The sequence below is a fragment of the Diabrotica virgifera genome, chromosome 3 (genome assembly GCF_917563875.1).
Source record: "Diabrotica virgifera virgifera chromosome 3, PGI_DIABVI_V3a".
Classification (NCBI taxonomy): domain Eukaryota; kingdom Metazoa; phylum Arthropoda; class Insecta; order Coleoptera; family Chrysomelidae; genus Diabrotica; species Diabrotica virgifera.
In genome coordinates this window covers 65,355,957-65,383,848 of record NC_065445.1, presented here as the reverse complement: position 1 = coordinate 65,383,848, position 27,892 = coordinate 65,355,957, and the positions used below count along the sequence as shown (strand labels likewise).

General features: G+C 32.8%; 2 protein-coding genes across 2 annotated transcripts in view; both read right to left on the bottom strand.

Annotated features, from left to right (window-relative positions):
• Positions 1-3: 3 nt before the first annotated feature.
• Positions 4-21,732, bottom strand: LOC114334466 (polygalacturonase-like). Its single transcript, XM_050647467.1, has 3 exons — positions 21,498-21,732; positions 4,707-4,921; positions 4-529 (listed from the first exon to the last, which is right to left on the bottom strand). The coding sequence occupies exons 1-3, from the start codon at positions 21,730-21,732 to the stop codon at positions 350-352; spliced, it is 630 nt and encodes a 209-aa protein (XP_050503424.1). The 3' UTR covers positions 4-349.
• A 2,422-nt stretch (positions 21,733-24,154) lies between these two features.
• Positions 24,155-27,892, bottom strand: part of LOC114334450 (uncharacterized) — a 28,141-nt gene continuing 24,403 nt past the window's right edge. The window contains exon 3 of the mRNA XM_028284491.2: positions 24,155-24,313. Within this exon, the coding sequence (XP_028140292.1) occupies positions 24,237-24,313 (77 nt within the window). The 3' untranslated portion in view covers positions 24,155-24,236. The remainder of the gene's footprint in view (positions 24,314-27,892) is intronic.

Below are 27,892 nucleotides of genomic sequence, written 5' to 3'. Positions count from 1 at the left end.
ATGTAAATCCGAACCGTGAGTTTTATTTAAATAAAACGCTACAATAGTATAATAATATATTACATATATCTATACTAAAATCACAATCAAGATGCACTAGAAATAAACAAACAAAGACACGTTAAATGCTACGAGAAGCACTCCCAAATCATGATTTACAAAATATATACATTGTAAATCATGATTCCGGAGTGCTCATTTAACGTGTCTTCGTTTGCTTATTTCTAGTGCTTCTTGATTGTGATTTTAGTATACTTCCTAATTTATTCATTATCCGATTATCTAACAATTAAATCCGGATGGCTTATAATTACATGAGCTTTTGACACCTCCCCCTGTCACGTGAACATCATTGAAGGTCCAGTCTGAACACTTGTTCCCACATACAATGTAGTATATGGTCTAGCTGAGTTTCCTGAAACGGTTCCAGTAACGTGTGACAATTTGAGTCCTTTAACAGCTGTGTTACTATTGGGATGGCCATTATTGCCGTAGTCCATTTAAACGTATACACCTTGTTGTACAATATCTGTAAAGAATATTCGTATATAATACTTGACTATACATATCAATGTATAGTAGGTACCTATTGGGTAAGTTTATAATCAAACAGCAATGCGTTAAAGGTTATTAGCATTAAGTGTATGTAAGCTTTACTTTTAATAAAATTAAAAATAATATCAGAAAGAAATGTTTTGGGACCAATCTTCTGGTAATACCTTCGTGGTTTCTAAAATTTGCACACCAACGAATTGCCGGGGCAAAGAAGGCAGAGAGAGAGAGATAGATCTAAATAGTTGCATCTCACTTCCCTCCTGTCCAGCTGGTAAAATTCCAGCAAAGATTAGTCCGCTATACTCAAAACAGGAGTAAAACTAAAATAAATAAATAATTACACCAGTAGCTGGCTGTATACCATACCCAGCAAACAGACCGACTTGTTAATTACGTGAATTTTGGGTACATTTGTCACCAATATACGTAAATTGTTTACGTGAATTTCACGTGAAAATTTGGTTGGAATGTCACATTGAAAATACGTCTTTAAATTACGTGAATAACTCGTCTTCAGTAGACGTGTTATTTACCTTAAATAGCAATAAAATGTTTCGGGAAATTCACGTTGCAAGTACGTGTTGATTAACGTATCTTTTAGGGAATGTATATATTAGTATTCACGTGAAAGATACGTCCTCGGTTCACGTAAATAATTCGACCTTAATTAACTTAAGAATCGCGTAATTATTATGCTCATATTGTGATATAAATAAAACAAGCATATAAAGTATTAACCATGTATTTATTTAGTAGAATTTAGAGACTTTAAAACATTTGTCTTGTATAATTATTATACAAGATAATGAACCAAAAATGGTACTGACCTAAAGACACATTAAAAAATTTGCCAACACAAAACACAACACAGGTCACTTTTTATTTCGAGGAAGACACTTCGACACTTTATTGTTTTTTCTGATTGCATCATCGGCACTTCAACCCTCGAGTAAACGTTAATACGAAAGACATTATTATAAATAAACCCGCCTAAAATAAAACGAGAGAAATAAACTCTTCACGTTTCACTTTTTGTTGTGAGTGTGAGAAATGTGAGAAGCTGATATTAGAGGTTATGATCATCGATTATAAAAATCGATTATTTTTAAAATACAGTTAAACTATTCTGTTTACTTTAAATTAGTATTACGTATTTTCTTTTTGTTTTTAAATTTCTTCTAATATTAACTAATTGGTCTTACTAAAAATCTATCTCAATACCAGAATAATATAAAAATATAATCCTATCGAAACGTATCTATTATTCGATAAATCGATTAATTTAGTTTTCGAATAAACTATGTTATTCACGTACCGTGGTCATGTGATATTATTTAAAGGAGGAGAAAGGCTTGGTAGTACCTCATCACCGCGCGCGATTTGAAAATTAGACTCAAGATCATTTTAGTTGCTGTGATATTTTTAAAGAAAAAAATAGCTTCAAATCAAGGTTGGATTGAAATAGTTACTCTAAATGATTTTAAAAGCGAAATCATAAACTTTTTGTTTAAATATTCGTATTATTTACATTACTTTTACGTGAAATAAATCTAATTTTTTGACGTCCATAAAATACAGTCAGTAAAATTCAAGCGATACGTATTTAACCAACACCGTTGTAAAATTTTGTTTTCCAAAATATTTCTCAAAATTTAACCAAAGGAAGATATTTCTGTACCCGTACCTTTGCGATGTAACCAACATTCACACCTATTATAAAAAACATGTACTATATTCGTCATTATGATTTTATATTATCCTAATGTCAAACATGTATAAAGGAAGCACTAATATATACGTAAATTATTTGGCACTGAAATACGTTTTTTTCCCGTCATAAATCACCGAGTTACGTATTCGTTGAAATTTGCCGTAAATTTAACGTAATCATCACGTAACTGGGCTCAAACCTGTTTGCTGGGTAGTTAAAAACTCATACAGAAGTAAAAAACTTCGATTTGTATAATGGTTTAAAAAATTTATTAAAATCTACTAAAATTCCATCCAAATGAATTGCAAAACGTTTTCGATCTAAATGAGATCATCTTCAGTACGTTCTGTTTAGTAGATGAAACTAGCACACTATTAAAAGTAGTAACATGGAGAGATATATGATTTACATAGTAAGATTATAATAAATATAGCGACTCAAAGTCGATGTTAATAGATTATATATTAGTAGTGCTCAAAGGGCAACATGGTTCCCTTCTCGAATAAAATCACGCGTTCTAGTTGTGTAAGCATAGTTGGTACCCAGAATATCGACGGTACACCACCAGTGTGGGCAGTAGAATTTTATGCTAAGTTGGTTAATTCATACAATGATAAAAATCTTAACGCAACGTGGTTAGACCACTACATAGTAAAATTACCACGGAACTGATTGTACTAGTCCCGAGTCAAGCTGAAAGGGTCTGATCGGCTACTGAACTCTCTTAAAACGTCATCTCTCTTTACCGACAAATAATGGAAAGGCCCAAGCCACTTCGCTCGGCAGTAAATAGGTCATAAATAGGGGGTTTCTTCTTTGTCCAAGGATCGTAAATTACAAAATTCTGATGGAAATAACGCTATTTCACGTTGCTTATTTTCTTATTTTCTATTTTGCAAAGCTCGCTTCAACACACTCCGTTGAAATCATGCGTAAAAATGAATTAGACACGGACACATAATCAACTGATTGAGCAACAGCGGCAGCGGTTGGAGTATATCCAAAACAAACAAGAACGTAAATTTTTGCTGAAAATAGTTTAAAGCAGTAAAAACAAAGCAAACGCCAGAAAAAAAACAATAATTGAAGTTATACTTCTTTAGGCGCGTTGTGAGTAAATTTATATGTGCGCGAATTCATCAAAAGTCTTAGTCCTGAGCGCAGCTTAAACGTTATACGGGCTCTGATTTTGTAATTATAATAACCTGTCAACCATTGTTCAATATGTCGGTTATGGGTAAAAAAATGTTGTGTATATTATTTTTATTGTGATGACAGAAAAAAAAGCAAGTTTATAAATGTAGTGAATTTTTAAATAGTTTTTAAAAGCAACAGGTACGTAATTATTGTAAATGTTTCAGTATTGTAATAACAAATTACATAGGTACTTATTTGGAACCTATTTGGAAAATGTATGTACTTATCTAGTAGGTCATGCTTTGATTTACATAAATTGATTACCAACAAAATTTCTACCAATCTTGATCTAATATATTGTTTTCTTACTCTATGTTTTGTTGTATTTTAATATTTTAATTCCACAAAAATCAAACTAATTTGATTAAAATGTTGAATGGGTTGCATGTGAGAGTTCATTTTGAATGAAGTAAAAAACAGACGTACTCTCAATCATTTAAATGATTGAGAGTACGTCTGTTTTTTACTATATTTAAATTGATTAAATTTAGAACTGTCAAACAGTAAAACGTTCAGTTGACCTATCTTCGCACATGACAGGAATGTGTAAGTGGCTAAATGAGTAGAGGCTTCGAATTCAAATCCTAAGTACCCGAATAACCGCGGGTTCGGATCCCAATGCAAGTTTTTATTTTTTTTTATACATTTTATGATTGTAAGTATATTTATTATATAATTTTTTTCAGAAAATGCGTATGTAGTTAAAATTTTTGCCAACAATTATTGTTCAGAAATCATTTCTTTGTGGCATTTTTCAATGTGTTTGTGTGTGTTTTATTCTTTTATTTTTTTAATTTTTGGTATTGTTTTAATAAAAATTTTTGGAAAGTAGTAAGTATTAAAATTAGTTTAATATTTAGTTAAATATTAGTATAATTTAGTATAATATTAGTTTAATAGTCTAGTAGTCTGACTTAGTAGTCATCGTTGACCGAAGATGGTTGATTGGGTCCTCGGGTAGAGTTTCACCATGTTCCCAGAGGTTTAATCCCTGAACATCGGCGTTTAGCCATTTTAAATTTATTTTAACATAATGTAGATTTATTTATAATCACAACCATTGTTTGGTTCTGTGGCTATTTTGCAAGTATTCAAATTCACTGATGATGGACCGATAGGTTTGAAAACGTTCTGATGAACTCATTTTATTGAATCCATTGGGATTCTAAAAATTTTTAGTAAATATACCTTTTACATAGAAGTGGTTTTTACTTCATATTCCAGTTTGTTTAATAGTACGTACTTTATCTCCTTCAGAACAATCAGCATTCCAACCATCTAGTGTCAAATCCTTAACCTTTGTTATACCAGTAAAGAACAGTGGACAGTTTTTTAAGTGGACGTTGCTGAAATGGCCATTATTGACGTTTGCGATTTGTAGCAGCTTTGGTTTGGTAACACCGCCACTACCTCCGTGACCGTCCCAGTATTTCTCACCATGACCATGGAAAAGTGAACCTAGTGAATACAAATAATAAAGGAATAACTTTTTTAAATTAGGTATACAGTGATGAGCACGCTAATAACCGGCAAAACAACGCAAAAGATGGAAAACATAATACGTTGTGGAATAAAAAGAGATAAAACTGGTAGAGGTGGGAAATTATTAACAATCTAGTTGTTGACTTCACCGACTTAGGTATTTGGTCAGGAAAAATCCTTTATCCACCTACAATTTGTCAAAAAAACTTGTCTAGCTCAGACCATTACACAATAACATAATGTTGCCTCGGATAGGTGTAGTGAAGAACCCAGGTGATTACAGAATGTTTATACAAAAGGTTATATTGTTATTTTACCTAGATTTAAATTATCTAAGTAGGCGTATGAAATTTTTGACATAATGTTCAAAGAATATTTTTTATTTTGTCCATTAATTTCCAATATTTTATTCTTTCTCATAACTACGTACCTATGAGGTACGTGAGTTTCTCATAACTACGATAATAATTTCAGTGACTTTTTGAATAAGCTTGTCTGTATCTTTAATAAAGCATTTCCTTTAATCACAATTAAGCCAAAACATCACAAACCCTGGACTACCAAAGGTGTCCGCATATCAGCCAAAAATATGCGTTCACTACTGTACATCAAGAAATTTACTACCAACGTCTCTGTTACTGAATATATCACCAAGTACAGGGCAATCTATTTAAAACTTATAAAATCAGCTAAAAAATTGTACTATCAAAATCGTCTGAGAAGCTCTAAAAGTGTTGCAAAAGAAACTTGGTCCATAATAAACGATCTTCGTAATAAAACTCACACAGCTCAAACATTTTCCCTTCCAGACCCAGAAAATCTAAATGAATACTTTGTTAATGTGAGTAAAAATATAACATCAACTATTGTGTCACAACAAGATCCCATTTCCTATCTCCCTATTTCAGGAAAGGTCTCGAATTCATTCTTTATAAGACCGGTTGATAAATCTGAACTGATTCAGACAATCAATAATATCAAAAGCAAATCTTCCTGTAGTACCGATGGACTATCCATAAAAATTTTCTCAAATCTCCCAGACAGTGTGTTGGGAGTCCTTATCTCTCTAATTAATGATTCTTTTGAGAAAGGTAAATTTCCAGAGTGCCTAAAGACGGCCATCATTATTCCTCTTCATAAGGGTGGTGAAAAATCAAATGCCTGCAATTATAGACCTATTGCATTACTACCGATACTCTCCAAAATTATTGAGAGACTCATAAAAGCCCGACTTATGTCCTTTCTCGTTGATAACAATATTTTATCACAAAATCAGTTCGGCTTTTTAAATAAAAAATGTACCACAGATGCCATGTTTTCTGTACTGCATGAGGTTTATCAAGCATTAAACAATAATCTGCACACTGCCACTGTTTTTTGTGATTATGCCAAAGCTTTTGATTGTGTGAATCACGATATTTTGATAAAAAAACTAGATTTCTACGGAATTCGAGGTATTTCTTCGAACTGGTTTCAATCTTACTTGGATAATAGGAAACAACTGGTTAGAGCAAATGATACAGACTCTAGTCTCAAAAATGTATGTGGGGTACCACAAGGTTCAGTATTGGGTCCTCTACTTTTCCTTATCTTTATTAATGACATTACTAGCTTAAAAATCGATGGAAAAGTTTTTCTTTTTGCTGATGATACCAGTATCACTTGGAGCAACTCAAATATCGCAACTCTTCATGCTACTATAACTTCTGATCTACTTACAATAAAATCTTGGTCCGATTCAAATTTACTCTCTTTTAACGTAGATAAAACAGTAGCATTGTCCTATAAAGGAGCTCTTCAACCCTTACCTCTTCATAACAGCCAGATCAGTATCGTTGATTCTGTAAAGTTTCTTGGTATTTTTTTAGATAGCAATCTGAAATGGTCCCTTCATATTGATGTGTTAAGCAAGAAACTATCCTCAGCTTGCTTTGCAATAAGATCTGTTTCGAAGGAAATGAATTTAGCCTCTTCCAAAATAACATATTTTTCTTTTTTCGAGTCACATCTTCGATATGGTCTCCCTTTTTGGGGTTCTGGTACGGCTGCCCCAACTGATGTTATTTTTAAATTACAAAAAAGAGCAATAAGATATCTGTTTGGCCTCAGAAGAACAACACATTGCAGAAGCTACTTCAAAGATCACAGGATTCTAACACTACCTTCTTTATATATTTTAGAAACTGTTTGCTTAATTCGTAAACATCTACATGTCTTTCCAGCAAGACCTAGACATGACTATTCCACCAGAAATTCTACCTTTGACATCTATTTACCGATCCCGTCCAGTGAGTTAGTAAAGAAATCTATATTATATTCTGCAAAAAAACTTTACAACCATCTCCCTCTACAACTTAAATCTGCAACATCTTTCCCCAAGTTCCGTAAAATGACTAAAGCCTATTTATCTGAAAGACCATATTATTCAACAGCAGAGTTTCTTAACCAATAACTAAGAAAGTACAGTATTCTTATTTATAAGTATAATCTTAATCTATATTTGAGTGTCATATGCAGCAGCAATTTGCAATTTTTTTTTAGTTTTGCAATAGATTGTTACTGTTTTTTTTTTGTTTCTCTTTATTATTTTTATTTATATAGACGATTTATATCATTTTAGTAAATTGTATTTGTTATTTGTTATTGTTCTTATTTATGATTCTTGTAAGCTTTGTCTATAAAATTGTTAAATTTTTCATGACAATAAAGCATATTTCTATTCTATTCTATTCTATGACGTTAACATGACATTAACATTTTTTTATTTCTCATAAAAAAGGGATATAGGCCTGGATTCGACGTACCAAAAAAAAGTTTGTTAATAGCAAGCTGAAAATTTGTTAATAGCTTATACTCACAGTGCCTAGTCGGACAAACTTTTATGTATAGGAACAGTGGAACAGGGGAAGTCAAACAAACATTCCTTGAACCATTCTGCATCTGAAAATACCTACATAACGAATAACTTTAATGTAATAAAAGCGTTTTGGTAAAATCGTGGGTTGTGGGTTAGACCACTGTTAGTTGCTCTGAGCGCCTCATTTTTCCATCGTGATTAAGAAATACTCTTGACTGTAAGGAGATAAGTGTACAGTGGCGTAGCTGACAGGCCCGCAGGGCCCGCAAGGCGGGGGGACCCCGACGTTAGGAGGGGCCCCTTAAAGCTTTCAAGCTTAACATATTAACCGCATCATTAAAATTTTTTGTTTGTGTCTTCAGGCTCCACGTTAAGAATCTCCATGTTATTGTTACTAATATTTAACTCACTGCGCGCCTGGGCCAAACAAGGCGTGAGTTAAATATAACTCACGTGGCGTTCAATGTGCTAATACTTCTACTTTCTTTAAATTGGGAACCAAAACATATTTTCATAATAAACATCAAAATAGGGAATTTGGAAGGAAGTGGGTAATTGACGTATCTCTTTTCGTGTGCAATTTAGCGTTTCGTACTTTCGTGTACATGTTGGTAGTTTAGATTGGGGATGGGAAAAACCTACCGGTTTAAACCTAAAACCGGTTTTTTTACTTCGCAATAACCGGTTTTACCGGTTGTTTTTTGCCCCGCTTATAACCGGTTTTTCTTTTTAAAGTAAAAACCGGTTATTAGGTTTTTACGGTGATTAGGATTAGGTTAGGTATTATTTTGGAACCCAATCATAATTATTATTTTCAAGTAATTATTCCAAACAAAACCATAATTCAAATTTTATTTTATAAAATACAGAAGCAAACTGAAAGTGCAATCTCACATCAGTCAGAAACAATTATTAAGTTTTATTATAATATTTCCTTGAAAAGGTATTTGTAATCATAATATTTACATAAGAAGTGATCTGGTTGAATTAGACGCAAACGTCATCTATTTTTCACACTTAACTCTTGACATTGAAAGTGGTTGAATGACTTTTTCTGATTACCAAAAATAATGCTCTGACTATGAATATCGAATTACTGAATTCGAATACGAATCTTCAAGAATTTCGCTACGTTTTCAAAACGATACACTCATACAGGAAGTATTAAATGAGTTAAAATGTACCTATTCTACAAAAATACAAACGTGTTAAACGTAATACATGTTCTTTCGATAGTACTAATTTTGATCATATTGATATCGAGTCGAATGGAGTATCGCAAACTAAACTGTATTGTAAATGTAACTTTGTAACCTATTGGATTAAAAAAACCGAAAACCGGTTTTTCCAAAACAGGTTTGTTTGCCGGTTATAACCGCCAGATTAAACCGTAAGCAAAAAAAACCGGTATAACCGAAAACCGGTGTTTTGTCAAAAACCGCCATCCCTAGTTTAGATGGAAGTGAATCCCAAAAAGGTAATTTTTTGTTGGTGGTTCTTTTTCTAGCTAAATATGATCCTGTTTTAACTAAATTAATCGATAAAAACAATAACTTAAAAAAAATTAGTTGAGCCCCAAATACAAAACGAAGTTATAAATTTGCTGGTTCAAGAAACTGAAAACAAATTGATTAATTTAATTAAAAAAAATTTTTTTTATTCAATAATTCTTGATATCACTCAAGATATTTCGAAACACAATCAGCTTAATTTTATTTTCCGGTATGTAACTTGCGATGAAAATAATTTATCTTCTAAAGCAGAAGTTGTTGAAAGTTTTTTGGGATTTATTCGCATGTTAGATCAAAGTGCAGAAGGTTTTGTAAATGATACATGCGTACAAAGGCGTATAACTGAGATTGAAAAAACAGCTTCATATGTTCATTGTGCACCCCATAATCTGAACCTAGTGTTGAATGATGCCCTTGTTGGTGTACAGGAGTTGTTTTTTTTAGGATATAATTAAACAGATTATGTTTTTTTAGTGCAAGTATTAAAAGATAGAATGTACTATGTACTATTATAACTTTGGATCCATCGCGCTTACCAACACAAGGTTATGTGAAACCCGGTGGTCATCCAGACATGATGCTGTTACGGCTTTGTGTCGAGCTTTCCGACAAGTAACGAAATCTTTAACGAAAATTTCATTGCTCTCTAAAAAACGATGAAAAATTACAAGTGAATGCATTACTAGAGCATATGAATAATTTTGAATTTGTCGTTAATATTACTATTCAATCTAAAATACTTAACTTGATTAATCTAACATCAACACTTTTGAAATTTTTGAAAAAATTCGTGATAATCTTCTAGAAATGAGAAATTCGATTTCCGAAACTTTAGCAAAAGCAGCAGGAATAGTAGAATAGTGGGGTATTACACCGGAATTTAAAAATAAACGGATAAAACGTATAAAAAAATTTACAATGAACTAAGCTGTGACGAAAAAATAACTTTTAGCAAAAAAAGTTTTGTAGTTAATGTTTTCAATGTAAATTTAGATATAATATTGCAACAACTTACTACTAGGTTTGTCGGATTAAGATACATGTATAATAGGTTTTCATGTCTATTCATAAAATGTTAAAATTCATAAAATAAAAAATTTCTAACATGAAAATAGAGCGACTTATGATCAAAAAAAAGGTCGGTACCTGCTTTTCTCTACGAAAAAATCAGTGAAAATAACCCCCTAACTACTCTCCTAATTAATAACTGGTCTTAACCTTTCTGTAATTCCTTGTATATTTGTATTGTCAATATACCCAAGAAGTTTAATCTACTCAAAAGGTCTAATTTTAGGAAAATTGGAGTTTAAAGAAAAAACGGTTTTTTGCAATTTCGTATTTTTCACCTTTTACTTCAAAATACGTCCGTAAATACTGGAGATACGAAAAAAATGATAGACTACTAAATTGTAGATTTTTTAATAACTAAAATTATATTGTGCACAGATTTTCCTTACAGGGAACAGTTAGTGAGATATAGCAGTTTAAAACCTCTATTTACGAGCAAACACCCCCATATTCGAACCATTTAAACCCACCCCAATTAAAAAGTAAGGGATCTAGCGGAATTTAATTCACACAGTCTTATAGTTCTTCAAAAATCCTACAAAATCATTTTCGAAAAAACTTTTTACCGCCAAAAATGAAGGAGCTATGTTTATAAAATGAATTTTTTTTTTTTCGAAATATTCGAATAGTCCGCTTATGGAACATTTTCAATGCCATAATACCACACAACTGGTTCGTATACTGGAAGATGACTTAAAAACTATTTGTATTTGTACTTCTTCATATTTGTAAATTCGCATTTTTGTGTAAATAAATTGTTTTTGTAATTCTTTAATTCTACTTTTTTTTTCTGTATAGATCTATTAAATTATCTACTTATAAAAATTGTAATGTTCTTAAGGGTGGTTTTTAAGGGTTGAAATATTATGATATTATATCCTAAAGCATAAAACAATCATTATTTTTAGCCAATCAAAACCAAATTTTACCCATATTAAAGTTTACAATGTTTTTATATAATTTTTGACAATAAGGGTTAGTTTACACACCTAAAAATAATTGACGCCCTTGAGCATGTTATAGAATATGAAGTGCAGGGTGAGATGATCCTAATCCCAAATTTTTATGTGAATCGATGCAAGCCAAAATTATTCTTTTAGGATAAGTGCTTTTTTATATATAGCTCCAACAAGGGTGGTTTTAAGGGTTGAAATATTATGATAGTATATCTTAAAGCATAAAACAATCATTATGTAATTAATAAGAACCAAATTTTGACAATATTAAAGTATAAAATGTTGTTTTATAATTTTTTACAAGTAGTTTTTTAAGGGGTAGTTTTCACCCTTAAAAAACCAAAAGCGTACAACGGCTCAATATAGAAAATGAACTAGATGGTGAAATGAGCCTAATCCCAAATTTTTGTACAAATCAATGCTGGACGAAAAAATCACGAGGTTTTGCCATTTTTTCAGCTTCATTTCCTCGACTATACCGGTTACTATTAATACAAACCGAATAAGTAGGTAAAAGTAATAAATATGCCAGAATTAATCACATCGACCGGTAATTATTAATACTTTCCGGATTAGAACGGTAAATGTGATAAATTTCAATACCGTGAAGTGCTTAGAAGCTTGCGGAGTGACGGAAGGTTTATTAGTCACTGCGACATTCCAGAGCTTAAATACGGCGCATAGCGCATACCACAGTGTTGATGAATCTGTAGTCGGCCACTGTGTAATACCATTGTTTAAAAAAGGAGTTCTACAATGGTAATACACTATTTAATGTATTAAATACATAAGGCTAAAGCAGGATTAAAACCATCCTTACCTCCTGGTAATATATCCGAAATCAGAAGAAGATTTAGAAGCGATAATAGTAGATCATTCTGATGACGCCGATGATGGAGCAAAGCACCGTGGTGATATGGAACTCAACAGTACAACCGAGGATTCACACTTAGCGAATATTGAAGATGCAAGTAACTCTAACAGCCCAATCGAACATAATGCGTGTGCGATAATTGCTGTAAATGAGGAAGACAATGCCAGTATTGGCGTTAAATAAAATGAGGGAGACGAAGAAGAATGCACTGCACTTGACAAAACTTCAAAACAAAATTCACGAGACTCGGGATCTTGCTAAACAGTCACTTGTAAAAGAATCTGACAGAATGTTAAAGCATTCTAATGATAGATTCCCTGTTGAAAAGTAGGCCAAAGTGCGAATTCCAGAAGTTGATAGAGCTAAGACCGATAGCCGAAACATTATTGCCATTATTTGTCTGTTATAGATGAAAAGCTATACAAGCTAGGCAATAAGCATGGCATTTTAAATCAACTTTATGCAAGAAATGAATTTACCACCTGCAAGGAAACACTTATTTCAGTCAATGAAGCGCCTGACACTCAGATAAGTCTCAGTGAATGCGTTCGTAAGATTCGAATTTAGCCAGTCATAAGGATTCCGTCACTGCAATTGTAGTGGCAGATGCAATTAAAACTCTGCAAACGCAAAAAATTAAGCGTTCTTTGTAATTCTAAGTGCCACAAGAGCTTTTCCTATAAAAACAAGTAATTATGATCTAGTAACTTAAAGCCTAATGAATGTGTATGAGTTTGTTTTTACTTATAAGGTGTCAAGTTGAGTTTTTTTATTGATAAATTCTGTTTAAGTATTTAACTTTATTATCAAATTTCGTAAATACACAATAGTGAAGCCCAAAATACGTTTTTATTACATTAACCAAAATTGTTAGGAAAGTATTAATAATAGCCGGTTAATCTAATTATAAAGGCATTATTAATCACATTGACCAGCGGCTACGGTTACTATTAATATTTACCGGTAATTATTAATACAGACTGGATTTATCACATCAACCGTAACATAGATATATATTCTTATTTCTCTTGAGTAGTATATATGTATATTCTTTATCTATGCCTCTGAATCGAAACGAAACCAAGCTGCCTATTTAAACAGAATGATGAAAATAATTCTGCATATCGGACGCTTTAGCGGTAGCTACATCCCCATGCAACCAAGTGACGCAAAAAACGTCGAGGAAACGTCAGTTTTTGTTTGAAACAGGAAACACGTGTTTGAAGATTACGTCGTATAAGCGTCTTTTGTAGGTAATTTTAAATACGTAAGATTAATGACGTTAAAATACGTCTAAAAACACGTTTTCATTTCAGACAGCCTAAGTCTGACGTCACAAAATTGAGAGGAGCTTAAAAACTTAATGCTTATGACTCCAAACAATTTCCACAATAAGTTTTTCATTTATTGTTTACGTGCTTTGTGTTGTAAAATTGGACTTTTTATTTAGATATTTAGTTGCAGAAACGTGTTAATTAAAAGATTTTCATTCGTTTTTCTCAAGTGAGTTAGTTTAATGCAATAATTCTTCTTGAAAACTGTTTGTTATGTTACTTGAGGTTATGTTTTAATTTGTTTTGGTGTTTATATTCTCTTAATGAAATAATTATCTGTTATCTAGTTTATAGGCGAGCGGCAGCAACCCCTAGAATTATGTTATACCGACCGCGAAAATCAGCTTTAAGGTGAATGGCCAATTTGGTGATTCTTTATGTTTTCGGGGTCGCTGAATCTGAATATGAAGTTTATTTTTATCTATTTTTTATTTTTATCTCTGGTGGAACATGTTCAAAAATCAAATTATATGCAAAATTGCGAAAAATCAATTTTGATGATTTTTCGACTTTACCTCGCCGTATCTTTGGCGGCTGTAAATATTTCCTTTTAAAAGTTTTATGGTGTCATCTTTGAAGTATTTAGATAATAACGAGCTGTGTCCAGAATGTTGAAACAAATTAAAAAAGAAGTTGTTAATTGTTAAAAATTTTCAGATTTCATTAGTTTCGCAATGTTTCCCTAAAAATAAAAAAAAAATCACATTTTTTTGCGTTTAACTCGCTACAACTGTTCCATTTTAATATTTTTTTGAAATTTTTGTAGTATGTATATGTATATAGGGTGAGGCAGATAAAGAGCCTATTAGAAATATCTCGAGAACTAAAGATAAGAGAATCATGAAAATTTTAATACAGGGGTTTTGAGGGTATGAACTATTTAATGAAAATTTTTGGTCTCTTTGCTACTTCCGGTTATACCGGAACTTGATTGTAACTTCGTTTTTGTTAATGGGACACCCTGTATATTTTTACATTTTTAAATTCTGCCCGATGTCTTCTTTCTTAAAATATGAGGTTTTGTAATATTTTACAGGGTAGTTTAAAAGATAATTACGGTTTTTCGATTTGATATCAAAAACTCCATTTATATACAAGTGATTTTTAATATAGTCTATTATTATTAAAAACTATTAATATAGCGAAATGTTTAATTTTAGTATACAGGGTTGGTCGAAACTCGGAATGAGTATTATCTGAGTTTTCTTAAATGGAACACCCTGTATTTTAGTATTGTAATAAAATTATATTTTATAGTACTTTTTTATTTCTTTTAGAAATAAAGCGGCAATTAGACCAATAATAAATTATGATGATGAAACATTGTGACTGATACAGAAGAAGAAATGATGAGTATCTTGGAGACAAAAATATTTAAAAACAAATCCTAGGTAATATTTAGTACATTTAGAAAATGAAGGTAGGTATATGTACCTCGAAATCAGGAAAATTTACTGAAAACTGAAAAGAGAAAAATTCGTCATATATTTATCAATGCATAAAATCTCAGATGGATGATACACCTAGAAAATAGTATATTATGCAACGAGCATTTAATGATGGTCATTCTGAAGCGAGTATGAGGAATACGAAACGAGCCGCCTAGCGGTGCGTTTTATATACAGTACGAGCTTCATAATGATAATTAAATGCAAGTTGTATACACGATTTTTTCTATGATCATTCACAACAAAAATGTATTCAAAATTAATTTTGTAACGAAAACAAATTAAGTAGTTTGTCAGTTTGTTTACGTATTGAGAACTGTCAAAGCGTATCTATTTGACGCGCCATTGGTCACTGCGCGTGTGCCACCTTCATCGCGAATGCCATATCGCGATTCTATTGGTTAAAAATCTGTATGGTAATGAAAATCTGTATCATAATGAAGTTCATTATGATACAGGTATGGTCCTTTTCATAGGCATTTTTCAGTGTGTCACAAATGATAGAAAATGAGGTAAGTCCGTGAGAATACACAATAACATTAAGGGCCGGTTGTTCGAACGCTAATCAAGAATGATCATTATCAAATATTTAATTACTCTCACCAACTGTCAAGGTCAACTTTGTTTGGGTTGCTGAAAACATAATTATGGATTACAATTATGAAATTAGTTAATCAATTATGTTAATAATTATGTTAATTGATTAACTAATCTCATAATTATAATCAATTATGTTTTCAGCAACCAATCAAAGTTGACATTGACAGTTGGTGACAGTAATTGAAATTAAATATTTGATAGTGATCATTGTTGATTAGCGTTCGAACAACCGGCCCTAAGGGCCGGTTGTAATCCATAATCTATAATCAAATATCCTTAAATTTCGCGTTATCATGGTGATGACATATTGAGCAATAAATTACGTTTTTAAAAGTTTTGACAGTTTTGTGGTTTGAAAGAAGTTTGAATTTTTAAATGTCAAAGTTCTAAAAATTGGAGAATAGAAATAAATTCCAGTGACGAAGGGTTAAAGTTTTTTTTATTTGTTCGTCATAGATAAAATATTGTATGAAACTGTGCGTGAAGTAGATTTTGCGAACTTGCGCGATGTATAGCACTCGCTCCGTTGTCGCTCGTGCTCTAAACATCGCGTGCGTTCGCAAAAATAACTATTTTTTCGATTATAGCGCCATTTATCAACAACTAGAATAAATGTTATAAATGTCTGTAATCACGGACGTGCCTTTTTTTCTGTCACATACAATTTAATGCGTTTGAAACAAATCGAAAAACAGTGACGCACTGAAAGGTGCCTATGAAAAACAGAATAGTGAAATCATAATTGATATGTTATAGTATGAGAATGGAAAATAGTATAGTGTACAACAAGTGGGAAAAAAGACATATTTCTCACGAGCGTAGAAGTTTGTTCGCACGAGCCGAGGCACGAGGCGAGTGCAGCAAATCAAGCGATGGAGAAATATGTCATTTTCTCATGTGTTGTACACTGTACTTTTTCTGTGGATGCGGTTTTGTCAAGAGTTCAGACTTCAAAATTAAATAATGTAGGTGCTTTTAGGTAGGTATATTATATGCATAAATTGAAATAAAATACATATACATATTTGTAGGTATTTAATATTCTTAAAATTGATATACGTTATTTATTTAAAATTTTAATTAATAACAGTTATTTTTGAACAGTTTTGAAAGGCAATTCCTGGTAAGTTTTGCTTTAACACTTTTTACTTGACAACATTAATAATAATTGTGTTTGTATTGTGCATGTTACCATGGAAACGGCGATCATTGTATGGACATTCGTGGGAGAACCCGTGAGAAAAAATATTTCTCACTGCCATGACCGAGTTTTCTCACTGCCTGAGAAATTGTTCGTTTTGAATGTATGTAAGTAGTGAGACAAGTTGCACATTTTAGAGTATCCATAGAAAAAGATATTAATAAACAGTTGTAAGTAAAATCGCTAAGTGGAGTCCAGTCATAGGTAGACCAATTATAAATACCCAAACTGAGATGGGAGAAGCAAATAATTATTGAAAACATTGGGAAACTTGAACTTAAAGGCTGGGGAGTTCTATGCATACACAGGAAAGGATATAGGACGATTTTAGAAAATGTCAAGTCATACATCCAACAGAAGACCCAACGGGTATATTAATGCGGAATGGTTCCTCATGAATCGGAAGAGAATGAGTACTAAAGACTAGGGGTCTTTAGTATTAGCATTTTTTACAGGTCCTGCTCACAATTAAGACTAGAAAATTGGATCTCCATTCATTTTAGCCATTACAATTAAGGAGATGTCATAATAACAAGAATATGGGGATTATGATTGAAGAGCAACTTCTTGGCGAATCAGGCAGAAATAATCTACTTAATACTACCAAAAAGATATACTTAGTACTTTTGTAAAAAAATAATGTGTGTGTGTACTTTGTACGCACGTAAGAAGTTATAGTTATATTATAATATAATCTAAATTATGATTTCATCGAAATCAATATACCTATCTATTTTAAAGAGTTTTTTGTATTGTATTTAAATATTAAACTAATTTTAGAAAGAACAAAAAGAATACCAAAACTTAAAAAAAGAAGTATATGACTTTGTCAGGATTTGAACAGGGGACCTCTCGATCCCTAGGCGAATGCTCTACCGATCAGCTACCACGGTTTTTGTATTCAGTCGATCATTTCTCGGACATAATGACAATCACGGTGGCAGATACATTAATTGAAAATAAACATTTTCAATAATACTTATTAGGAGGAAGACAAATCCACAGACATAAAAATTATAACCCATAGAGAACGGCAGTTCTCACCAGTGGCGCACAACACCCATACCTGCGACACTATATATACACGAAATTTTCGATTTTCTAAACCTGACTGAATTGAAAATTGGGCCAAATTTCATCTTAAAGTTTAGGAAAATACTCGTCCATCCATATGTTACTTCTCCATTTTGGTCCAAGGGTGTGGACTTTACGGCCCTTCCCATTTAAAGCCTGTTTTTCGTTCTCGTCCCCAAAACTCCCAAAAATTTCAAAAATTTAAGCCGGACCTTTACGGCTTCTGATAGCACAGATCATTACCTTTCCAACGCATGTCTAATTTTGAAAATCGGTTATACCATTCAAAAGTTATCGAGCTCAGAAGTATAACTCAATTTTTATTTAAAAAATGGAAAATGTTTGTGGATATGTATGTATGTATGTATGTATGTATGTATGTGGAAAAGTTAAACCGATCTGAATTTTTTTTCTGTGTTTCAAGAGGGTGTGAGGGCCGATTCAGAACCGGTCTAATTTTTGACTTCTGACTACCCGTAAGTCAGCTAGAGGGCTAGGTAGATACAAAATAGCATATTTTTGGGCGTATATATCTTAGGTTTAAGAAAAGACAGGAAAACCACAAATACACCAAATCAATAGGGTTGAGTTAAGATTTCAAATGGCGCCTAATCGATCAAGCTGAGATATACACACTGCTCACCATAACCAAAAAACTGAAAAATTAAACTTTGAAAATTTTGGTTTTTCGACAATTACTCAAAATTTCAACCTACGAATTGCGCCAATAACTGAGCGTTTGTAGAAGGACTCAGGACGCGTCTAACGGTGTATGCCTTATATCTGGAAAAATTCGAATTTTTAAGTTATACGCTTCATAAGTATGATCAAATCTATTTCTTATGGGAAAAACGGTTTTTCAAGCTCAATAATTCCTGTAATACGTTCAGTTATCACTCGATTTGGATGCGTCAGATACTACTTGTCAATACGTTTCAAATTCATGTTTAGTGATCAATATCAGGTAAGCCGTTCAGAAGTTATAGAGCTCCAAAAGTATAATTAGTCCAGGAACTGAAATTTTTCACTTCGCAATTTTTACAGAATGGATAGATTTGCTTGAAAATTTGACAATAAGTAGTGGATAGTCCAAGGATAAAAATCTATATGATACCGAAAGACGCTTTGACTATGGGGTGGTTGCCACCTTATCTCGAAGGTGGAATTTTTTTTTATATTTTGACCGCAAATGCTGGTAAAAATATTAATTATAAGCAAAAAATGTTCATTATACATTTTTTTGATAAAATTAATAGTTTTCGATTTATTAGTTAGCGAAGCTGTTAGTTTTATATCGAAAAGATTACCAGATAACGGCAGTTCTCGCCAGTGGCGCAGAAATACAACACCCTACACGCGACACTATTACATATATACACGAAATTTTCAATTTTCTAAATCTAACTGAATTGAAAATTGTGCCAACTCCCATCTTCAAGTTCAGAAAAAGACTCACCCATTCATATGTCAACCATCCATTTTGGTCCAAGGGTGTCGATTTTGCGGCCCTTCATATTTAGAGTCTGTTTTTCGTTCTGGTCCCCAAAACTCCCAAAAACTTCGAAAATTTAAGTCCGACCTTTGCGGCTTCTAACAGCACTGATCATTACCTTTCCAACGCATGTCTAATTTTGAACATTACCAGAGAACGGCAGTTCTCGCCAGTGGCGCACACCCACACCCCCCTACACGCGACACTATATATTTACAAAATTTTCGATTTTCTAAATCTGACTGAATTGAAAATTGGGCCAACTCCCATCTTCAAGTTCAGAAAAAGACTCACCCATTTATATGTCAACCATCGATTTTGGTCCAAGGGTGTAGATTTTACGGCCCTTCCTATTTAGGGTCTGTTTTTCGTTCTCGTCCCCAAAACTCCCAAAAAGTTTAAAAATTTAAGTCAAACCTTTGCGGCTTCTAATAAAACTGATCATTACCTTTCCAACGCATGTCTAATTTTGAAAATCGGTTATACCATTCAAAAGTTATAGAGCTTAGAAATGTGAATTTTTATTTAAAAAAGGGAAAATGTGGATATGTATGTATGTGTGTTTGAAAGATAAACCGATTTGATATTTTTTCTCTGTGTTTAAAGAGGGGGTCAGGGCCGATTTTGAACCGGTGTAGTTTGTGACTTTTGACCACCCATAAGCCAGCTATAGGACTTGGTAGGTACAAAACGACATATTTTTTGGGGGAATATATTCGGATCAAGAAGAGACAGGAGAACCGTAAATACATCAAATCAATAGTGTTGACTTAAGCTTTCAAATGGTGTTTAAGCCATCAGGATCAGATATACACACGGCTCAGTATAGCCGAAAAACTGAAAAACTAAACTTTGAAAATTTTGGTTTTTCGACAATTACTCAACATTTCAACCTACGAATTGCGCCACTAACTGAGCGTTTGTAGAGGGACTCAAGACGAATCTAACGGTGTATACCTCATATCCGGGAAAATTGGAATTTTTAGGTTATAGGCTTCATAAATATAATAAAATATATTGTTTCTCAAGCTCAATAATTCCTGTAATATCTTCAGTTATCATACTTGACGTTAGATCCATCAGATACTACTGGCCAATACGTTTCAAACTCATGTTTACTGATCAAAATCGGTTAAGCCGTTTAGAAGTTATTAAGCTACAAAAGTATAATCCAATTAACGATTATTCCCAAAATGGTTTATGTAGTTGTAGTGGTTGCGACGCTAAATTTGATCTGGCAACGGTCAATCTGACTTCATTTACCGGCCCTCTCAATATTTTTTTTTCAATCTATTTCGAATAGAAAAAAATTTAGTGTACATTCGATGGACACTAGATCATTTGGGAGATAATGCAACAAAGGTGACCATTTATAAAGCTAGACGTGTAATAGATGAACATTGCATGCAACTTCATACATTTAATTTATAAATAACTTTGAAAAACTCGTGATACAAGAATAAAAAACCGCTAAACGCCGTAAAAATGAGTGGCGCATAAAATATTCCAGCTACAAAAGATCTGATATGAATGTTACGTGGCGCGAAAATGGATTTTTATTTGATGCAAAACAAAATTCTAGTTTTATTTTAAAATATTTTTCCATAATATTTGCTAAATTTGAAGTAAACGCGCCACAAAAGAGTTTCAAAATTCAAACTGTATCAAAGTTACTCTTTTGTGGCGCGTTTACTTCAAATTTAGCAAATATTATGGAAAAATCTTTTAAAATAAAACTAGAATTTTGTTTTGCATCAAATGAAAATCCATTTTCGCGCCACGTAACATTCATATCAGATCTTTTGTAGCTGGAATATTTTATGCGCCACTCATTTTTACGGCGTTTAGCGGTTTTTTATTCTTGTAAATATATTTACTAAAAACACTAATAATATATTTTTTTCACGCACACCTTATTTGCGCTACATAACTTAAAAGATGTAGCGACTAATATAATACCATACTGTCGGTGTGCGCATGCGCCAGGGAATGTAAAAATTCACCCTCGTGCCTAAAGAAGTATAACTTCAATAAATCTTACCTTGTTCTCCAATAACTTTAATATTATTTCCAGATATAGTGACTAACCATATATATCGTAATCAGTCGTAGTGTCCAACATCAAAACTAATGGTACCTCTGACAGTCAAAGTTGAACCATCTCTTAAATGTAAGTTTAACGATTTTCCACTAGGTACTTCCACGTTGCTTAAAATAATATTAGTGCAATATTTCAGTACAGCCTCTACTTGTGAGTATGCTTTGATATTACAAGAAAGGCCAACTTCCTGTGTATTGTTGGTTGCCGGCAGTATTGAAGTACCGGATGCTAGTACTAGTAATGAAAATAGCAAAAGTATCGAGGAAATCATTTTGAACTATGAAGTTACAATGATTATAACATAATCGTTTAATTTTTAGTATATTTATATAGTTTATTATCTATAATTTGTAATTTAGTTGCTATAAAGTTGTTTTTAAGTATATAAAAGTACTTGAGATATTTTTTCAATAGTTTTTGGATAAAAATATCATAGTGTATGTAGATCTCCTTTTAAATAAAAGAAAGGTAGTTGAAAGGTACTCTTAAGTGCATTTAACTAACAAATAGATCAAAGCTAAAGACGTCAGCAATTTTGAATAGCCGTCATAGAATCTCGATTAAAACAAAATGTCAACAATCTTCTTATTCTCTAGTGTTATAAGTACTTATGTTATAGTTTTTCAATTGTTCACTTTGTTATTGATACGTTGATAAACTTTACTGAAGCGAGTAAAAAATAAAAAGCATTATTTTTAAATATAGCCACAATTAAGACTGGTCAATTGACTTTTAAAAGATTCATGAATTCATGATCGATTAATGCGATATGAGTACTGTATGGTATGTCTTTGTGTCTGGGTCTTTTTTTATTTTCACACTGGCGGATCTACGTATTAGCTGACATGAAAGTTAAACTACAGACAAATAAGTCCTACCCAATAAAGAGTCTAGTTAGAAAAATTAAGGCAAGTTAATGCATATTAAGTAGTTATTATGTATTATACAGCCGTGTGATGGATGACCGAAGTTATCTTTAACGTAAAGTTATCCTGTAGTTAAGTTATAATCCTCGAATTGGTGTGATGTATCAAATTTAACTTAACTATTTGCGTTATTTCTTGACAGGTTCTTGAGTTATCTGATATATCAACTGTCACTTTATAGCTCGACGTTAAACCTCAAGTTATGAGATAACTTTGTAGTTATGTAAGGATATGTAAGGTTAGGTTCATCTTTTGGTTTGTTTTTAGACAGAAATCAAGTGAATTTAGAAGCTAATAATTAAGAATAGAAGGGTAATACAATTTTAAAAATTATACAAAAATCAAATCGAGAGATTTAAGTTGAAATTTTATTTTAAGTGCCTACTGAGCTTTCTATCCAGAGTTGCCAGATGATATTTTATAAATCCCCCACTTAGAAACTGAAATTTCCTCGAATTGAAGCTCAAATACCCCAAATTTAAATTTTTGCCGCATTTTAACAAATTAGTAGTCAAATGAAGCGAACAGTAAACCAAAATTATATATACTACTTATCAGCGAGGGCCCTGGAAATAATTAATAGTTCCTATCGTATTCGATTATATGGGAGTATAATATACAGTTCTATGTACATTCGCAAATTTAATTTACCATGACCCCTTAAAATCCTCCATAATTTTCCGCCCCCAAAAAATCCCACTGCAATTTCTACTTAGAAAAATTTCCCTAGACGCTTTCAAATTACCCCAAAATTGTGGGAAAATACACCAATCTGACAACCCCGTTTCTATCTACCGTTTAAAACACCACCGAACCCGAACAGCTGTTTGCTGTTCGGTCATCGACGGTGGCCGACGATGGGTATTTACTTTTACGGTCATCTACCCATCCTGGAGCATGTTCCGAAATATCTCTCGCGCTCACTCCAACTTGTACTATTTCTACATAAGGTTCTCTTTGTTACGTCAAACTTTTGTTCATCAAATGTTATTTCTAATATAACGTTGAAAAAATAACTATCTCATAACTGTGAAGAATACATCACACCGAATTTTACCTAAATAGTTATGGGCATCGTTATACCTGAGAGTAATTTTAACTTCAACTCAAACGTTAAAGATAACTTCGGTCATCCATCACACGGCTGATTATGTATTTTGTATAGTTTGGGTTTATCTTTTTTTGTCTTTTGGTTGGTATTTCATTGGAAGTTCCCCCCTAAGGGAAATTTCCCCTCCCAATGCAAATGTCTAGATCCGCCACTGTTTAGTGTTTACCCCTTTAGCCCGTTCTTATCTTCAGTTCAGTCATGTCTGTTGTAAGATTGTTTTTCGACCCTTACCAATATCTTAAAAATAGGAAAAACAGAGACAAAATGGCTGTTGGTGATTTGGTGGTTTAGGTTTAGGAGACACAATGAGCGCAGCGATCATCAATCAGCCAATCGCATACACTGCTGGACATAGGCCTCCCTCAGTTCTTTCCAGTGGTCTCTACAGTTTCACGCGACTCTTTTTATGTCGTCGGTCCAGCTGGTCGGTGGTCGTCCTCGGCTTCTTTTATAGTTTTGCACCTCCATTCCATGATTCATCTTGTTCACCGTCCATCTTGTGTTCTGGCTAAGTGCCCTGTCCAGTTCCACTTAAGCGTCGTAACTCCTTCGATGACGTCTTGAACTGCTGATCTTTGTCTGATTTGTTGGTTTGTTATGTGGTCTCGAAGGCTTAGGCTAATAAAAGTAAGGAGTAAAGATAACATACAATAATATGTCTAACAAAAATAGTTTTATTTCGATGACAATAAATATATTCTACAAAATATCTACAAATGGCTACAAAATTTTAAACAATCATGCTGGAGCGGCTGTAGTAGCATTATCTCCTCTAGGATCGATACTTGCTGCAGAAGTTGGAGCTGCAGTCGTGCCTAAAATTAAAAACGGCTTATATTATTGTTGCTATTCATTAACTACTAACCTTTTTAGAAGAATAAAAATAATGCAGACTGAAATTAAAAATGCAAGACTAAAATCATACATTTTGTTTATCATTAGCCAATGGCACAGTACTGTTTTTTTTTGCCGTTTATAATGCATTCCTAAGTCACACTTTTTGTAAGAATACCATACTATTTTCGGCAAATAAAACTTGTAATAGATGTTGCATCTTCTTTCAAATTTACTTGTAAATGCTTGAGAATCAAACAGGGTTATAAGCGATCCTGCAGATAGGATAAATATTACTATGATAATCGTCAACATTGATGGACACATTAAGAAGAATAAAAATAAGACACGCGTGTAAGAAAATTATAGAAGCGCCTAAGTTCACATCAAAACAGCACGAGATGTTTTCTGTACAGATTTTCTGCAGCTTCTCCGCTCTGTTGCAGATAAGATAAAGATTACTATGATTATTGCCAACATTCGTCACGGATGGGCACATCAAGAAGAAGAAGAAGAAAAAGAATAGTCCACGCGTCTAAGAAAATTATAGAAGCGCCTAAGTTCACATCAAAACAACACGAGATATATCGTTTATGGAAATGAATATACAGCGTTTTTAAGTCGAAAAAGTAAACAAGGCCATCGGTACATAATTCGCAAATATTTTTCGGCTATCCCTACTTTTTCTGTCTTTACACGGCAAATTACATACTGTTGTGATCTTGATTATTGATATCAGATAATATTTTTATATGTCATTTAATTTAATCAATGCATTAATAATAATCTAATTAATTTACCAGATCACATATTAATATGTTTTCAATCTCAGGGCTTTTTATAAAATTAATTACTTACATACGTGGCTTCTAAGTATTTCTCAATGGTTCCTAATCGGGATAGGAAAGAAAAGAGTAAAATAATAACACATATGGGTTACAATTGTAATCAAAATATTGTTTATTTTATTTAAATGGCAATCACTGCTTAATATTTGCTATATCTTATTATTCTTAAACATAACATTTACACATGGGAATCTTATTTCCTTTTGGTTTCCAATTGAAAGTTTTTATTAACATTTAACTATTATGATTTATTAGCAACAATTCTATTTAAGTTTGATGAAGCTTTTCTGATATTATTGATTATGTTTCTTCAATTTTAAATGTGGTATTTAATACGAAAAACCCATACATTCATGTCCAAACAAATGAGACTGACCTTTTTCTGGTGAACTGAGAATGTCTTCACACAAGACCCGTTTCCTGCTATCCTTGGCTGCGATCAAAACCTCGTCCTGGCTTCCAGTAATGTTCTCCTTTGAAACTAGCTCGTATAGCTCTCGTTTCCTGCTTCTGTCGTGATGCTGTGTTCTACCTTTTTCGAAACTGCAATCAGCTACCGGGAACTCTTGGCTCAAGGAGGTTCTTTTACTCTCAACCTGGCCTATCTCTCGTTCCACGATAGATACTCCACACTCACGGAACTACACCGGCTTTTTCACTCTCCGTACACTACCGTCTACTACTGGACTTCCCTTCTCGACCGCTCAAAACATTCTGATCTCTATTTGTCATTCATTCCCCTACTTTCTAAATATCCCTTCCAGATTCACAAATCAAACTTCCACCACCAACTCTCATTCGCAGTATTCCTCAAAACCAATTTTTAATCTTTCTAAATATGCTTAATGGATTTCAAAAGAAAAATAGTTAATTCCCATTCTAAAATTACTTTCTACTAATTACAAAATTTAATGATCTATTATCTACTTCAACTGAGTCTTATTTAGCATAAGCTAATGATCGAACCTTCCGCGAACTACGATAATGACCTATTATCGATTTCACTTGAGTTTTATTTAGCATAGGCTAATGATCGGACCTTCCGCGAACAACGATAATGGTACGCCATTCACTTTGTTTATTCTAAGCGCATTTTCCCGAGTTTCGTTTAATCACTTCTTAAAATTAAATATAACAATTTGTTGTATACAGGTTGTTCTAAATTTATATGCCCGTGGTTGAGAAAATTGAAAATATTTTATATTAAATTGAATTTTGTTTATAATTATTAAAATTTAATTTTCATATCAAATAGAAATATAACAAATCCCCGCCTTGTATTCGATAAAATTTATCTGCATTTTTAAATAAATTTTCTCGAGGCAAAACCAACTCCCTGTATATTTCCTTACTTTAATCTACGTCTTATATCCTAACTTACTATCTACTTCATGTAATTCTGTCTTTTATTCGTGATATTTGTATACATCGTGAATATTATAAATTCCTCGGATCTTTTCCGAGTTCCTGTGCCTCAACTCATAACTATTTATCCCATTTTCATTATTTACGATGTACGGGCCTTCGAAAACAGGCATCAACTTTGCGCAAATGCCCCCAGGAAGATTTGATACTCGTAATGCCCTCACGAGTACTTTTTCACCCTTTTGGAAAGTCACTGGTCTTCTTTTTCTATTTTGTTCCTGTCTTTGGATATATTTTTCGTTGCTTCGCCGTAACCTTCTCTGTACGGTTTCAATCACCTGTTGATATTCTTTTGGCTCTTGGTCTTCCCTTGGCCTTATCGGCAGTACACCCTTCATGATGTATTCTGGGGTCTCTTTTGTTACTGTGCTCGGAATTGTATTTAGATACCTTTCTATTTCCGCCATTTTCCTGTTCCAGTGGCGATGTTGACCATCTGTTGCAATGCGAAGAAATTTCGTCACTTCCTGTATGAATCGTTCCGACGGATTACTCTGTGGATGCCTGATGCTGACAAAATTTGTCTCTATTCCTCGTTCTCGAAGTTGTCCCTTGAAACGATCATTTCGGAAATACGTTGCATTGTCCAGTAGAATCTTTTTTGGTGTTCCTACTATGGCTATAAAATTGTCGATTTTTCTTAATATTTCTTCCCCCTTTGTGGTGCGGCAACTATATAATTTTACGTATTTTGAAATCACATCCACCATTACCAGAATATGTTTGTTCCTTTTAGTGGTCATAATTAGATCGCTTAACATATCTATTGCTACAATGTCTAGTTTGTTTCGGGCTTCAATATTTTTGGCAACATTTTCGTTTTTGAAATTCCGACTCTTATATTTTTGACATACATCGCACTTCTGGGTAATTTCCTTTGCAATGCGGTAATCCTGTCGGCTGATGTAATTTTCCCTAAAAACGAGCCAAACTTTTCTGCTACCGATATGCCCATTGTCCTCATGTAATTTCTTTATTATCTTTTCGGCCAATGTCTGTGTCACTAAATATAGTTCCTTTCCGTCTATTCTCTTAAAATATATGTTATTTTCTACTTCCGCTCTTCTTTTCTCTCTTTCCTCTAGGTCTTCCTGGTTTGTCCTTATCTCATTTAATGAATATATCCCTTCTTCTTGTATTAATCTATTTAGTCCCACCTGTAGAGTAATTGTTTCCTTTTTTCCGGTGTCCTCATCCCGTGTTAGAGCGTCGGCTATTATGTTGTCTTTTCCTTTTATATATCGGAACTCAAAATCATACTCCTGTAATAATAGAATGCCTCTATGT

Bases quoted from the DNA above. Each gene is read 5' to 3' on its own strand.
- LOC114334466 (XM_050647467.1), bottom strand. From the start codon at position 21,732: ATGATTTCCTCGATACTTTTGCTATTTTCATTACTAGTACTAGCATCC. The intron at 4,922-21,497 runs GTACCATTAGTT...TGTATTCACTAG, and splicing joins TTCAACTTTGACTGTCAGAG to GTTCACTTTTCCATGGTCAT. The intron at 530-4,706 runs GTACGTACTATT...TATTCTTTACAG, and splicing joins ATTGTTCTGAAGGAGATAAA to ATATTGTACAACAAGGTGTA.